General features: G+C 37.4%; 1 protein-coding gene across 7 annotated transcripts in view; it reads left to right on the forward strand.

The window, feature by feature from the left end:
- DMD (dystrophin) overlaps window positions 1-15,291 on the forward strand; it is a 2,041,544-nt gene that overhangs the window by 1,947,494 nt on the left and 78,759 nt on the right. For all 7 annotated transcript variants that reach the window (XM_087871305.1, XM_087871306.1, XM_087871307.1 and 4 more), the window contains one exon: window positions 13,031-13,188. In XM_087871305.1, coding sequence (XP_087727431.1) covers window positions 13,031-13,188 — 158 coding nt within the window. The remainder of the gene's footprint in view (window positions 1-13,030; window positions 13,189-15,291) is intronic.

Consider the following 15,291-nt stretch of genomic DNA (forward strand, 5'->3'; position numbering starts at 1 on the left):
GAAACATAAAAATTTATTAAACATTATAAAACATTGTAAAACATTGTAAAACGTTATAAAATGTTGTAAAAGTTCAGATTGTAAAAGAGAACAATATCAACACTTTCTACAGATTAAGTCTGTCAGGTGGTCATGAACATCTGCCGCTATGGGTGATGACTGGCCCTCTTGTGCCGACTGGCTCTCTTTGCACTACGGGCTTCTCCGACCTCACTGAAATCGCTGGGTTCTTCTCGCCACTTACTGGGGTGTCCGGCATTCAATTGTTATCGGGTATACCCGCTTGCTCCAAGCTCTCATCAACATTAGTCTAAGGCCCCATCCCTGTACATTCCTTATTGTCACTTGGTAAGTGCGGCATGGTAATACCAGATGCACCTGGCCTGTCCACAGGATATGTAAAATCTGGCTGCTCAGCTACACACAAATCTACCCGATTGCGACAATATAGAGTTCCTTCAATGTCCACTAAATAGGAGCATGGAGCCACTAAGCAGCTACCCATTTTCCAGCGGCCTTTTCGATCTCCAGGCAGTGGTCTCATCCGAATCCGTTCCCCAATCTTCAATTCTGGCAAATCTCTAGCTGATTTGTCATATCTTGCCTTGACCGCTTGTCTCTTCAGCTGTAACTTTTCTGGAACCCCTTGTATCACAGAGGACTCAAGCAGCTTGTCTGCCTCTGGTAAGGATGTCTTTGGTCTCCTTGACATCAGTCTCTCTGCTGGACTACTGTCCATGCCCTCAGTTGGGGTATTTCTCCAATGTAGAATGGCTTTCCATGGGTCTTTACCTTCACTGTGAGCTTTCCTACATAGACTCTTGGCTATCTTCACAGCTGACTCAGCTTTGCCATTAGCTTGTGGATGACATGGTGAAGAGGTCACATGCTCAAACTCCCACTCAGCGGCAAATTTCCTAAATTGTAAGATTGTAAAATGAGGACCATTATCCGAGATCACTATCTGGTTGGCCATAATGTGCAAACTGAGTCTTGCATCTTTTAATGGTAGTCTCAGCTGAACAGTCCGGAAAAGGTTCGATTTCCCAATCGTTGTTGCGACCTAGGCCCAAGTAGTTATTACCAGACACAATCAGTCCTAAACAAACATATTTTATTAGAACAGTTGAGAATTACTTCATTCTCAGCTTAGTCCAAATTAAGTCCAAAACAAATTCTTCATAAACAACCTTTGTTGCCTTTGGCACCCTGCCAAAGGCTTTTCTTGGCAAAAGTTCAGAAGCAAGAGACACTGACAAGAAAGAAATGTAGCAACGTTGCTTTCCTACAAAGATCCCAAGAGCCATTGCTGCTCTTTTAAGCCTTCTGGGAGGGGCCAATCATCTCCTGGCCTTACTCCTGAGTTGTCCTTTTTGCTTTAACTGCTCTTGCCTTCTGGCAGCTCTTTGCACACGTGCATTAGAACAGGCTCCTCCTGTTCCTCTGCCTCTCTGCTATCCGGCTCTGGAGTCCGCGCATCGCTCCCAGATAGCCCTGACCCCATCTCTGCCTCCGACGCAGAGCCCTCGTCCGGGCCTCCCCCTGACTCCAGGACTGGCCCATTGTCCTCCCCAGCCTCCTCATTGTCCAACCCCACTGCCAGCTCCTCAGGCTGCTGGCGGACCACAACAAAAGTCAGAGTAATGATCAACTAATATTAGATACTCTTTTCCTGCATAATTGAACAAGTCCATACTAACAATCTGCCAAGGACGTGATGGTATCTCATGTGACATCATGGTTTCTTTTTGTTGCGAATATGCATATTCAGTGCAGGTGGAACTATTGCTAACAAAGTCCTTGATTCGCCTTGCATGTTGGACCAGCAAAGCATATCACGGGCTTGTCTATAGCATGCCTCTCCGCCAATATGGCTTGAGTGTATGCACAATAGCATCTCTGCTCTCAGTGACCCTGGCATTATGACTTTGGACCCTTGTACAAGATCCCATTTTGTACGGCGATCTCATCTCTAAAAGACCAGTATTGGGCCTTTCCGGCGGCTCCGTAGGACGTTGAGGACGCTCCCTGGGTGAGCGCTAGCCCCGTGACTTTGCTAGCCACTAGAACAGCAAAAAATCAGCTGTCTAGCGGCGAAGAACCTTCCCCCCCGGGAGAAGAGGGGGAAGTGAGCAGCCAGGTGCAGGGTAGAGCTCCATAAGAGCCCTAGAATTAATTCTGGGGCTCGAAAAGTGTGAGCTCCCCAAGAACCTGGGAAAAGCTCCAAAGCCGGGACGCCTCTGCCAGAAGGCAGAGCAAAACGCCACGTCCGCCCCTGCTTCTAATTGATACAAAGAGAAAATTGAAGCAGGCAGAACAAAAACAGGAGACTACATAATTGCAAGTACTTACACTTTAATTCCTTTGAACATCGTTTCTTTTCGAGCCTATAAGAGCGGAGCTGGAGTGGAAAGGGAGGGGAAGATGGCGCTGGCTCGTTAAGACAAAGAGACGAAAGTGAAACTTAAGAAGAAAGTTGTTACAGGCTTGTTAACTCATTAATGCCTATCAGTTAACAACTCCGCTTAAATTTTTTTGGATTTAATCTTATATCCTGGACTTTGGGAATTAAAATTTAAAGATCTTAAAGACTTTCTGATTTTTTCTCGCTGGCTATAAGAACTGTTTCTGAGACTGTGTAATTTTAAAATGGCTTCAAAGCAGACAAAATTGGTGTTGCCTAAAGCAGCGAGTGCGGGAAGTTCCCCAGCTCAAACTAGCAGGTTGCAAACCTTCTTGCCTCCGGCAGATACACAAGCTCAATTACAACCACAAGCACAAATGTTAACACTTGAGATGTTTCAGGAAGCCATGAAAGAAATCAAAGAAGGTTTTAAAGAGGACATTGCATTTGCATTTAAAGGAGTCTCAGATCAAATGGAAGAAATGAAGGACATAATTAAGACAAGAAATCAACATATAAGGGAAGATATAGTCTTTGCACTCCAGGGACTGGCAAAACATGTTAGTCATGTAGAAGATAGAATTGATGAGGTTGCTCAAGCTAATGAGATTTTAGATGGTAAAGTTGAGGAATCACAAACTAAGATTGACAAAGCAGAAGCTGAAATGTTGTTGACACAATATAAGATGATGGAATTTGCCGTGAGAATAAGAGGCTTGAAAGAAAATCTGAAGGAAAATTTGAAAGAGATCTTTGAAGATGCTCTGGCACAATTTATAGGAGTGTCCAGAGGTGAACTCGAATGGCAAATGGATCAGATCTATCGTGTTAATTCATGGGTAGCTAGACAAAGGAAACTACCAAGAGATGTTGTGATTTATTTTGTCACTAGAAGGATTAGAAATGAGATTTTACAAGCTGCCTATAAAAATAAGTTGCAAGTGGCAGGACAAGAAGTTGCAGTATTTAAAGAAATACCACCCAAAATGCTGAAATCCAAGAAAGAGTATGCTTTTCTGGCAGATGAGCTGAGGAACCGACAGGTACAATACAGATGGGAAGTCCCAGTCGGATTATCAGTGGATTATGCAGGAGAGCGATATCGCCTTAATACAATTTACAAAGCAAGAGATTTTTATAGTAATATACTAAAGGCTGGACAACCACCAGTGCCAGGAGGCAAAAAAGCAAGAGAGGCGACAGAGGGAAGAAAAGAGGATCTGCAGAAGCAATCGGAAGGCGGAGCTATGAGTATGCAGGAGGAGGTACTGCAACTTTCAAGTGCTGTCCAAGCATGGGATATAGTTGAAAAACAAGAAGAAGGCAAAGATCAAAGACAAATCAGAGCAGCTACTAAACGTAAAGTTGAAGAGTTAAAAAAGTTACAAGAGCAGGCTTTATCACAAGAAGTGAATATTGGTGCAGAAGCTGTGGGAGGGGCGAGACCTAAAAGAAAATTCCAAGAGGATTATCAAGCGGTTCTCGCCAAGCTTCGAGATTCTGAGGATGGCTTCTAGGTTCTTAACCTGGAATGTTAATGGTTTAAACTCACCACAAAAAAGGAAGAAAATATTTCACCATTTGAGACAATTTAAAAATGAAATAATATGCCTGCAGGAAACACATATAAGGACAACTGATCAAAAATATTTAATAAATACAAAATTGGGAACACATTTTGCTGCATCAGCCCCGGAAAAAAAGAATGGAATAGTGATTTACTTGAAAAGAGATTTGATGGCTAAATTAGTTGAGGCAGATCAACAAGGAAGATTTCTGGCAATTGAGATAATGATAGAAGGAAAGAAAACACTCTTATTGGGGATATAGGCTCCCAATCAACAGCAAGAGAAATTTTATAAGTTGATACATACAAAATTATTACATTGGGATTATAATTCATGTATATTGATGGGAGATTGGAACGGAGTGTTAGACCCTAGTATTGATAAGAAAAGAATAGTACAATCTACCAAATTGCGATCTAGACTGCTTAAGACTTTTTTTGATATGATGGAGGATATGGAATTAAGAGACATCTGGCATGAAAGGAATTATAGAGAACAAGATTTTACATTTTTTTCAGATAGACATCAATCCTTTTCAAGAATTGATTTTATATTAATTACAAATGATTTTTTTTCCAGGGTAAAGAAGATAAAGATTTGTCCCAGAATTTTAACTGATCACAGCCCAGTTTGGATGGAACTGGAGTGTGGGGAAAGAGTTAGGAGATCTTGGCGGTTAAATGAAAACCTTTTCAGATATGAGAAAAATGTAATAGAATGTAAAAAACTAATGAAGGAATTTTTTGTTTTTAATATGAACAAGGGAACATCTATGGATATGGTATGGGATGCTAGTAAAGCATATATGAGAGGAGTTCTGATAAATATGAATAATGCTTATAGGCGTAAACAAGTGGAGAAAAGGAGGGAATTAGAAGAAGAGATTAAGAAAAAAGAAAGGGTGTTAATTGATAACCCAGGGGATAAGAAAATTAAAGAAGAGATCAGTTTATTACGTGGGCAATTTAATATGATGCTTTCAGACCAAGTGGCAACCAATCTACAATATGCTAAACATAATACTTTTTGTAATGCAAATAAACCAGGTAGATGGTTGGCATACATGCTGAGGAAAAAACAAAAATCTCGTACCATAGAGAAAATAGAGTATAAAGGTAAAGAGCTGTATCACCAAAATATGATTAAAAAGGCATTTTTAGAATTTTATGCAAGATTGTATACTGCAGACAAAATACAAGGTGCAGAGGTAGAGACATATTTGGATAGACAGAATATTCCAATAGTTACAGAGGAACAAAGAGAACGGTTAAACCAATTAATAACAGAGGAGGAGATCCTCTCAACAATTAAACAGTTAAAAATTGGTAAGGCTCCTGGTACGGATGGATTAACAGCTGTGTACTATAAATATTTACAATTGGAGATGGTTTTACCTCTTAAAGAATTATTCAATAGAATTCAGCTGGGTGAAGGGGTACCACCTTCATGGAAAACAGCTTTTATTTCGTTAATTCCAAAAGAAGATCAAGATTTGACACAACCCAAAAATTATAGACCTATATCCTTATTGAATACAGATTATAAAATATTTGCTAAGATATTGGCAAATAGGTTAATGCTAGTAATGCAGAAGACGATTCATGCTGACCAAACTGCTTTTATACAAGGTAGACAAATGAAAAATAATGTAAGACAAATTGTTGACATATTGGAACATTTGGAAAGGAATAACCAAATCCCTGCGGTGCTTATATTTCTGGATGCGGAAAAAGCTTTTGATCGATTAGATTGGCAATTTTTATTGAGAGTGGTTAATAGGATGCAATTTGGGAATTGCTTTATGCAGTCCATAAAAGCAATATATCAGGAACAGACAGCTCAGATAATTATTAATGGCAGTTTGACAGAAACTTTTAAAATTGAAAAAGGCACGAGGCAGGGATGTCCCTTATCGCCATTATTATTTATATTAACTTTGGAGTTGCTGTTAAATAAAATACGTAATGCAGATGGGATAAAGGGAATCAAAGTTAGAGATTATGAATATAAGATACGGGCATTTGCAGATGATTTGGTTATCACCTTAACTCATCCAGTGGAATCAGCAAAGGTTTTGATTGATATAATAAAACAGTATGGTCAAGTATCTGGGTTTAAGATAAACATTGGAAAAACAAAGATGATAGTTAAAAATATGACAGCTAATCAAAAAGAGGAGTTACAAAGGGTAACGGGATGTGAAATAGTTAAAAAAGTCAAGTATTTAGGAGTTTATATTGCATCTTCTAGTGGTAAATTGTATAAGTATAATTATGAATTGATATGGCATAAAATACAAGTTGAAATGGATAAATGGAAAAAACTACAATTGTCCTTGTTGGGTAGAATAGCAGTTATAAAAATGAATGTGTTGCCTAGGTTTTTGTTCCTCTTTCAAATGATACCAATACTAAAAAAGGATGCCAACCTGGAAGAGTGGCAGAAAGGTATTAATAAGTTCGTATGGCAAGGTAAGAAACCAAGGATAAAATTGAAAATAATGCAGGACATACGAGAAAGAGGAGGATTGAAAATGCCAAATTTAAAATTGTACTATGAAGCAGCTGTTCTATCAGCAATTAGTGATTCGATTAATTTAACAAATGGAAGGATATTGAATATTGAAGGGTATGATCTGGTCTATGGTTGGCATACTTATTTAGTGTATGAAAAAAGGGTGGATAGAGCATTTAAGAGTCATATACTGAGAAATGCTTTATTGCGTGTCTGGAAGAAATATCAATATAAGTTAAATGAAAAAATACCTATATGGACAGCACCCAGGCACGCAATAGAGAATACGAGTGTAGAATGTAGACAGGATGTAATTACATATAAAGACATTCTCATTATGGAGGGAGGTATATTAAAATTAAAATCTGTGAATGTGTTGAAAGAGGAGAAAATAATTCAAACATGGTTTCAATATGTACAATTACAAGCCAGATGGAGAAAAGACCAGAAAACTGGTGTTATACAAAGTGATGAAAATTTAATTAAACAAATTAGAGATCAAAGCCCAATGCATATAAAAAGATTGTATAATATATTGATAGAGATGGACTCGGAAACAGAGCTAGTTAAGGACTGTATGATAAAATGGGCGCAGAATTTTGAACAGCCAATAATGATGGAAACGTGGGAGAAAATATGGGTAACAAATGTGAAATTTACCAAAGCGCAAAATTTAAGGGAGAACTTCTATAAAATGTTTTGTAGATGGCATCTAGATCCAAAAAAGTTATCTCGTATGTATCCGAATGTACAACCAAAATGTTGGAGATGTAATTGTGAGGATGCTACTTATTTTCACATTTGGTGGACATGTAAAAAGGTTAAAGCGTTTTGGATTAAAATCTGGTGGATTTTACAAAATATTCTTAAAAAGAGGTTGAAATTTACACCACAGCTGTTTCTTTTGGGTATAGTTACGGATTGTACAGTTATAGAGACCAAATTGATTTTGAATTTAATAACTGCAGCAAGACTGTTGGTGGCACAATATTGGAAGAAGCAAGATTTACCTACAATCCAAGAGTGGACAATGAAAGTTACAAATCTAGCGGAAATGGCAAAAATCTCGGCGTACCTGAAGGATCATTCAAATGAAAGATATTTAAGAGACTGGAGAAGATGGATAGATTATATTCAAAATAAATATCGGAATAAGAAATTGCAGATAGGTTATGAATGATTATATAGATATTTAGTGTGTCTTTAAGTAATAAAGCTAGGCGGGTAATTAGGGAATTGAAGAAACAAGAGATGTGGAATGTCATAATTGTTTAGACTAGGATTGATTATGATTGTTGAAGTTTATACCCTGTAATTTGTTCTGGGAAGGAGAGGGGGGGAGGGGGGAGGTTGAGGTAGGGAAGTGGGGGGGGAAATATGTAAACTTTTTGTAAAACTTTTCAATAAAAAAAAAAAAAGACCAGTATTCACTCACTATTGCAGGAACTGCCTGCTTCTCATCCGGCCACCCACTCATAACGATAGCTTTCAGTGCCTGTAAAGCTACATCAGTACTTGTGTGCTGCCTAAGCTGACATAGCTGCTGATTTTTTTTTTTATATAATTTTTATTAATATATTCTATACACTAATACACAAATAAAATATACAATCCTGCCACCATGGTATAATATGATTACATTGTCCATAAGTATAAAATCATTCCTTTATACATACATATTTGCCACCATATATATATATATATATACATCATCATATATCTATTCTATCCCACCTTTTCTGGACCCAATCGTGCCATACTTTCCAACTGTTATAAAATTCTGAATCTTTTTTACCATTGATCAATCTAGTTAATCTATCTGATTCTGCACACTCATTAATACATAGCTGCTGATTTATGACATTAAGATAGTCTGTTTGATTAATTTCGGCAAAGAAAGTTTGTTCCTGTTGCAACCAGCAAACCGTCTGATGCTCGTGTTCTGCTCCCAAGTGTCACCTGATCTAACATAGCCCTACTCAGGGCATCACTGATATACATTTCCCATCCTGGCTTGTAGACAACATTGAGGTTGTAATTCTGTAAGCTAAGCATCATGCTCTGCAGCCATTTGGGAGCACAAAAAAGGGCTTCTTGAATATGGCTATTAGTGGCTTGTTATCAGTTTCGACTGTGATTGTATCCCGGCCATAAAGATAATGATGGAAACGCTGGCAGGCAAATACAATACTTAAGCATTCCTTTTCAATTTGAGCATAATTCAACTCGGCAGAAGAGATCGTTCTGGACGTATGTGCAACTGGCTGACCTTCTTGCAATAGGCAACATCCTAGGCCATTTTAGCTTGAATCACTTTGAATAGTAACGGTCTTTGTAACATCATAATATTTTAATTCTGGAGCAAAGGTGACCAAGCGTTTTATCTCCTGTACTACCTGGTCATGCTTGGGAAGCCAGTGCCAAACTGCATCTTTGTCCAGAAGGCATCTTAATGTCTGACACACCTCCAACAGGTACAGCAGAAATTTTGCTAAATAGGTAACAAAACTGATAAATCTCTGCACTGATTTAGCATCAGCAGATGGTGGCATCTCCACAATGGCTCTAATCTTATCTGGATCAGCTTTTAAATTTCGTGAGGACAAGATATGCCCATGGAAGCAGACTTCTTGCACCTTAAACTGCAACTTCTTTACACTGAGCCTTAACCTCACCTGCCTACACTGATCTAATATGCTATTAGATTCTCATCACAGTCATAGCTCAGCTTCTTCCCCTGTTTCACCACAGCCAACTATAAGAATTTCATCAGCTATTGGCTCAATTCCACTGAGCCCACTTAGTAATTTGTGCTGTTTTTGTTGATACACCTCTGGTGCTACGGAAACTCCAAAGGGTAATTTGAGCCATCTCTTTCTACCCCATGGAGTCCAGAACATAGTCATGTAGCTACTTGTCTCATCCAGTTTACACTGTAAGAAGGCATCTCTAGTGTCGAAAAACGTGAAAACCCATGCTTTGGATAGCTTGTGCAAAACATCATCAAGTGTTGGCATTAAATAGTGTGACCGTTTCAGGGCCATATTCAGAAACTTAGGATCAATGCAAATTCTAATCTGCTCCGGCCTCCTAATAACAACCATGTTGCTTATCCAATCAGTGGGCTCAGATACTGATGTAATATGTCCTTCCGCCTCGTACTTATCCAGTTGTGCTTTAGGCACATTACGTGGAGCACTTTGTACTGGAGAAATGGTAGAGTCAAGTTCAAAATGAACCTCTCCTGGAACAAATACTATGGGGCTCTCAAAACACCTCCTTGTAAACTTGGAGGATTAACTGTTTTGTCAATGGTCTCACCAGAGATTTTGGAGGGGGGGGGTAACTCACACATTGGCCCAGTGAGTCCATTAGTTTCCCTGAATATAACTTCAATTTAGTACTGCTAGGCTGAAGAAGTATCTCAGGTGCCAGCTTCATTTTATCCTTTAGACTCATAACATCACATGTCGCACCTGAGTCCAGCTGGCAGGGTTGAATTATGTTGTTAAAACTGAGATTTACAAACCATTTTTTTGCCCTTAGAGTGTACTGCGCCAATACATTCTTTCCTATAAACCACATCTGTGGTAAACAAGGATGCATCCTCCAAGTCTGATGTTTGCTCATTTGTGTGCAGCTTCCTCACTTCCCTTTTCCGTGCCTGACACACGCCTGCAAAATGATTTAAGTTCCTGCTCCTCAATCTCCTTAATGTGGCAGCTTGTACTGCTGCTGGCTTATCATTCAAGCCTGTAGCTAAGGAATAATCTTCAAACTCTGCCCTGAATGTATCCCAATTGCTGCTGCAGTTTCCACTCACCCTCATGGCCTCAGGCAGAGGTATGCTGTTAACAGCTGTCATGCTTCAACTGCTTGGCTTCCAGGAGTATGCCTAAAATCTATCAGGAAGACATGGATTCAGACTTCTGACACCATGTTTCAAGAAATTTAATCAAAATGCAGTTAACAGTGATAAACCATCATTAGGAATATGTATATATATTGAACACTATCTCTTGTATTATATTTCCCAGTATTTCATCTATACTCTCCATTTTTTCCATAATTTTCTGGTAGTGTCTTGTCAGTGTCTCCTTTGTACTTTGAATTGCTGATGCCACTTCTTCCCAAATTCCACTCCATTCTTCTAGATGAAGCATCTTGTTGAGTTTTATTGAATCCCCTTTTTGTCCAATAATCCAAAAACCATATGTTCAAACCTACAAGCACTTCTCAAAATGCTCAGTGTTCTTATTTCTTTATATTCCAAACTTAATCTACCTGTTCCTCTGGAGAGCCCCTTAAATCCCTCTATAAATCCATTCTTATATTGTAATCTTATATTGTAATCTAACGTGATTTTCTTTCACATTTAAATCTCCAGTAGACAAACGAAATTTTGTGAATATTTGTTCTTCCTTTCGTCAGCAGGTGGCACTCTTTAATTAAATTTCAATATTAAACCATTTTTCCAATTTTCCACAATGTAATGTTAATTTTTGAGTGAATAATTCCAGCATTTCAAGATGCCTTTCCAATAAAATGCCTGTCCAGTTTAAAAGTCCAATTTTCTGTATTTTTAGCAATTTTTCTGCCTTTTTTACCCCTCTGATTCTGCCTCTTCCAATTTTAATATTTTTTCAAAGTGCCCGGTCGCTATTCCATTAAATAATTGTGAAACCTTTTCCAAATTCTTTTTGGAGTCTGAGAATTCAAATAAATAAAGTTCTTCTCACTCAGTTCCAAACACTGTCCACCAACTTCATTCCAGCACTGTTCTTAGATGGTCGTCCTCTCTCCCAGCTTTGTGGCAGCCATCTTAGGCTGCTTCCCGTCGTGCCATAGAGGGAAAAAAGCTCTGGGGCTCTACAGGAGATTGCAATCTCTCCTGGGATCTCACAGAGTGCCGCTTCCTTACCTTCACCGCCTCTACAGGGTGGCTTTGGCTCCTTTTGGAGCTCACAAGCATGGAGAAAACCAGCACAGGAACGGAGGTGACCGTTCTCTGTGACTGGAGTTGTTGGGAGGCTCCATCCCCTCTCATGCACTAGATGGCTTAAATGTATTGATTATGATTGCCCATTTTTAAAAAAATATTCATTGCAGATACATCATGACATTGCTTCTAAAGTGATTTTCTACTATACTTTTCTTTCTGCTATTAAACACAAAAGAAAAGTAACCTGAACCTTCATCATCTTTCTTATCTATCATGATCTTTTTCTTCTTTAATTGTTACTTTTTTAATGTAAATCACCTTAGCATCAATAGAAGGAATGAAATGGTTTCTGTTATTCACACAGATGGTTTATACACCTATGCAATCCCATTTGTAAACTTCCAAAGCCTACAGAATTCTTGGTGGGAGCTTCCATCCCTGTATATCCCATGTGACTAGTGTAACTCCTTGCATTTTTTATTTTATTTTACTATTTTCATTAGCATATTTGTCAGCCCATTTTGTTTACAATTGTTATTTTCAGTCTGGTTTTTTTCTTATTTTTCTTTATTCTTAAACTCTTTTTTTTTTTAACTTTGCATAACAACTTGTTCTTTAGCTACAGATATCCACCTTGTATCCTAGACTTGTATTCTGTTAGAATGCAGGAGTGTGTTTAATCCCTCATATGAGCAGAATTGATATTTCTTATATCTTGGTGAAGGTCACATAGACACTGCCAGGCATTTAGAAGAAACTGGCTTGTCATAATTATTAATTTCATTTGCAAGCCAAGTTGCAAATTCTTCTTGAAGACCAACAAAATCTCATAGTATATTGAACATATCAGAAGATTATTTTCTGTCTGTATTCCCTTTTAGTATTCTTACCTAAATGGTAAGCAAATTATAGTAAATCCAAAACATGTCACTGATAACCTGACACAGAGAGATTGTCTAGGGCTTTGAAAGAGTATGCAGGAAATTGTAGATTGAATAGTAAAATACTAAAATTTGATTAGGAATTATATTTCTTTATTTTAACAACTTAAAGAGAACCAAAATAAAATTAGGTGTAAAACTCTTCTAAAAATAGCTGTATACAACATGAGAACTTTCCTACTGAAGTATGAAATATTAAAGAAGCTGTAAAAGTAAAACCATATTTTTTCATTGCACTGAAAAGTTTCTAACACGTTGAAAAATAAAGATTATCCAGGTCATGTTTTGGCAACTGCATTAGTGTCAAATAAATATTTCAGGTCTTTTCAAGCTGGTCTTCCTTCTGTTACAGATGTGCTGTGTAGTTGCTAAAAAAATACATGCAGTGTAGCAAATTCATAGTCAGTTGAATTTTACTTTAACAGTCCCTGGGGCTGATGAACCTTTGTAATAGAATGCATTTTTTTCTTGGAAACACTATTTGCAATTTGACAAAGCTTCCTGGGAATTTTTACACGAGATAAATAAAAAATTCCAAGTATAATATAAAGTCCCATGCCTTGTACTTGTCTAAATTATTGTAATAATTTAGTAACATCATGTGCAATATACTCTAGTTTGCTTGCATGAATTTTCCCCATATTTTTATTCAATTTTTCAGATCTGTTCAAGCAAGTAGCTAGTCCCACTGGATTCTGTGATCAACGTCGTCTTGGTCTCCTCCTCCATGATTCTATCCAGATTCCAAGGCAGCTGGGAGAAGTTGCTTCTTTTGGTGGCAGTAATATTGAACCCAGTGTTAGGAGTTGTTTTCAGTTTGTAAGTATATCTTGCTTTTAAAAAGACTCAACATTTTAATAGCACACTCAGCACTCAACTGCTTCAAAACTTGTCAAATTTGGTATTGGACGCATTTTGAAGCAGAAATCTTGTACCGGCATCCAATGGAAGAAAGAACTTGCTGATGTTGACTGCAATATGACTCGCTATTTCTTCCGGCCAAAGTAGTGAGTCAAGTGGCAAGTCATGTGGTTTTCTTGGTACCCATTGGTTTTAGTATTCAACACATCTTTTGGAACGAATTACCAACAAGGACCAAAGTACCACTGTATGTAGATTTCAAGAGAAACAATTACATGAATATTATTATATTTTGATAAAATATGACTGCATTTTCTTTAACTCTTTCCTTGATTAACTGAAAATGCCATACTAAATTGATACAATAATTAATCAGACCAGTCTGAAAGTGCTGCTGGAACTAGATCCATCCCGTGTTAATATTTATTTCTCCATCTAGAATTCTTATTTATTGGTCAAGTGTGACTGGACACAAAAGGAATTTGTCTTCGGTGCATAAGCTCTCAGTGTACATAAAAGATATAAGTGATAAATCATGGTCATCATAAATACATTCATCCTGAATCATAAGATACAACACTTAGTGATAGTCATAGGATACTAAATAAGCAATCAAAACTATATAAAACAATAGATATTTACCAGCAACAAATCACATTAAATTCAGCTTTAAAAACAGAAAAAGTAAGATATGTATGGGTAAAAGGTTTGGTTTGTGAAAATAGCCCTTCCCAAACCTGTAAAGCTTTGACTTCTCTGAAGCAGCAAAGATCTGTCATTACCCTGAAGGCAAACATTGCATACTGTGGTCAAATAGGTAGGGCGGGCGAGTAGGGCGGTATATAAATCTAATAAAACAAAACAAAACAAACAAACAACAAATAAAAAATAAGAGAGGAGGTAAAGAAGAGAATTTTAGCTAAAAACCTTTCTTCCACATAACTACTATAAATAAAGGAAATGTAACTTCTAACCATCATTTGAAAGCACCTAAAGTAAGTATTTGAGCTCTTCAATACTCTTGGATTATACTCTAGGAGGTGATCTAAATTCTGGTTTTTCATTTCTTGTCCATTGTCTTTTACATGAATAATGTTACCCTCTAATGTGGGTCTTTGGAGAGGGGCGGCATATAAATTGAATAAATAAATAAATAAATAAATTTGTTTTACCTGGGCAGAAAGAACAATTATTAATAAAGCAAAGTGGGGATTTGTAATGTTGCAAATAGAAAAACAGTGAAGACACATTTTATAATGTGTTATGAGTGAATCAAGCAGAAGTTTGTATTTTCTTAGCTAATAGTGAATGTAGTACTATAGTAATGGTAGTAAAGGTCAGATGGGAATAAAATAGTTTATTAAGTGAAGAACCAAAATTAGTATTTTGAACAAGAATTGAAAAGCTTGATTCATTCTTAGTCAGCCTTTTTTTTATTTCAAAGGAGACAATAGATAAGTGATAAATGCAAAACATAGTGTAAAACAATAGCTATCTCTTTTTCTAAATTCCGGTTTCAACATGTTGTGCATGATAAAAGCCTTGCTTGAATGAATCAGTGCATATTTCAAAAACTATAAAAATCATGACTAGCCATTGAGATCTCATGACTCTAGGCGTCTGGGAGTTCACAAAATTTTATTGATCAGTTTTCTTGCCATTTGAGGTCCCATTAATATGCTGTTTAAATTAACCCATTCTGTTGTATATTGAAAAAGGTAACAGGGTAGTTGTTTATAACTTTAAATTCTGTATATTCATTTTCTGTTTTATTTTACTCAGGTTAAAATAAAGCTAATAAAGCTTATTGTCAGGGCTGTCTCCATCCAATTCCTAGGAAAGAAAAACCCTTGGCTCCATAGATTCAGAGAAAAGGTACTTTTACTAGGAGAGAACTGAATACAACAAGTTTCAGGCAAGATCTGAGGCAAAGGTGCGCGATGCAGCAACTTGAAACAAATTGTAAAGCCCAACCCCCCTGGTAGCTAAGCAATCTGAGGGAAAGCACCGGCCAGGAAATGTTTTGAGAAAGTCTTTGATTCAAGTACATCATCTTTGGCT

This window comes from Pantherophis guttatus, chromosome 5, assembly GCF_059756535.1.
Source record: "Pantherophis guttatus breed Tessera chromosome 5, ASM5975653v1, whole genome shotgun sequence".
NCBI classification, from domain to species: Eukaryota; Metazoa; Chordata; class Lepidosauria; order Squamata; family Colubridae; genus Pantherophis; species Pantherophis guttatus.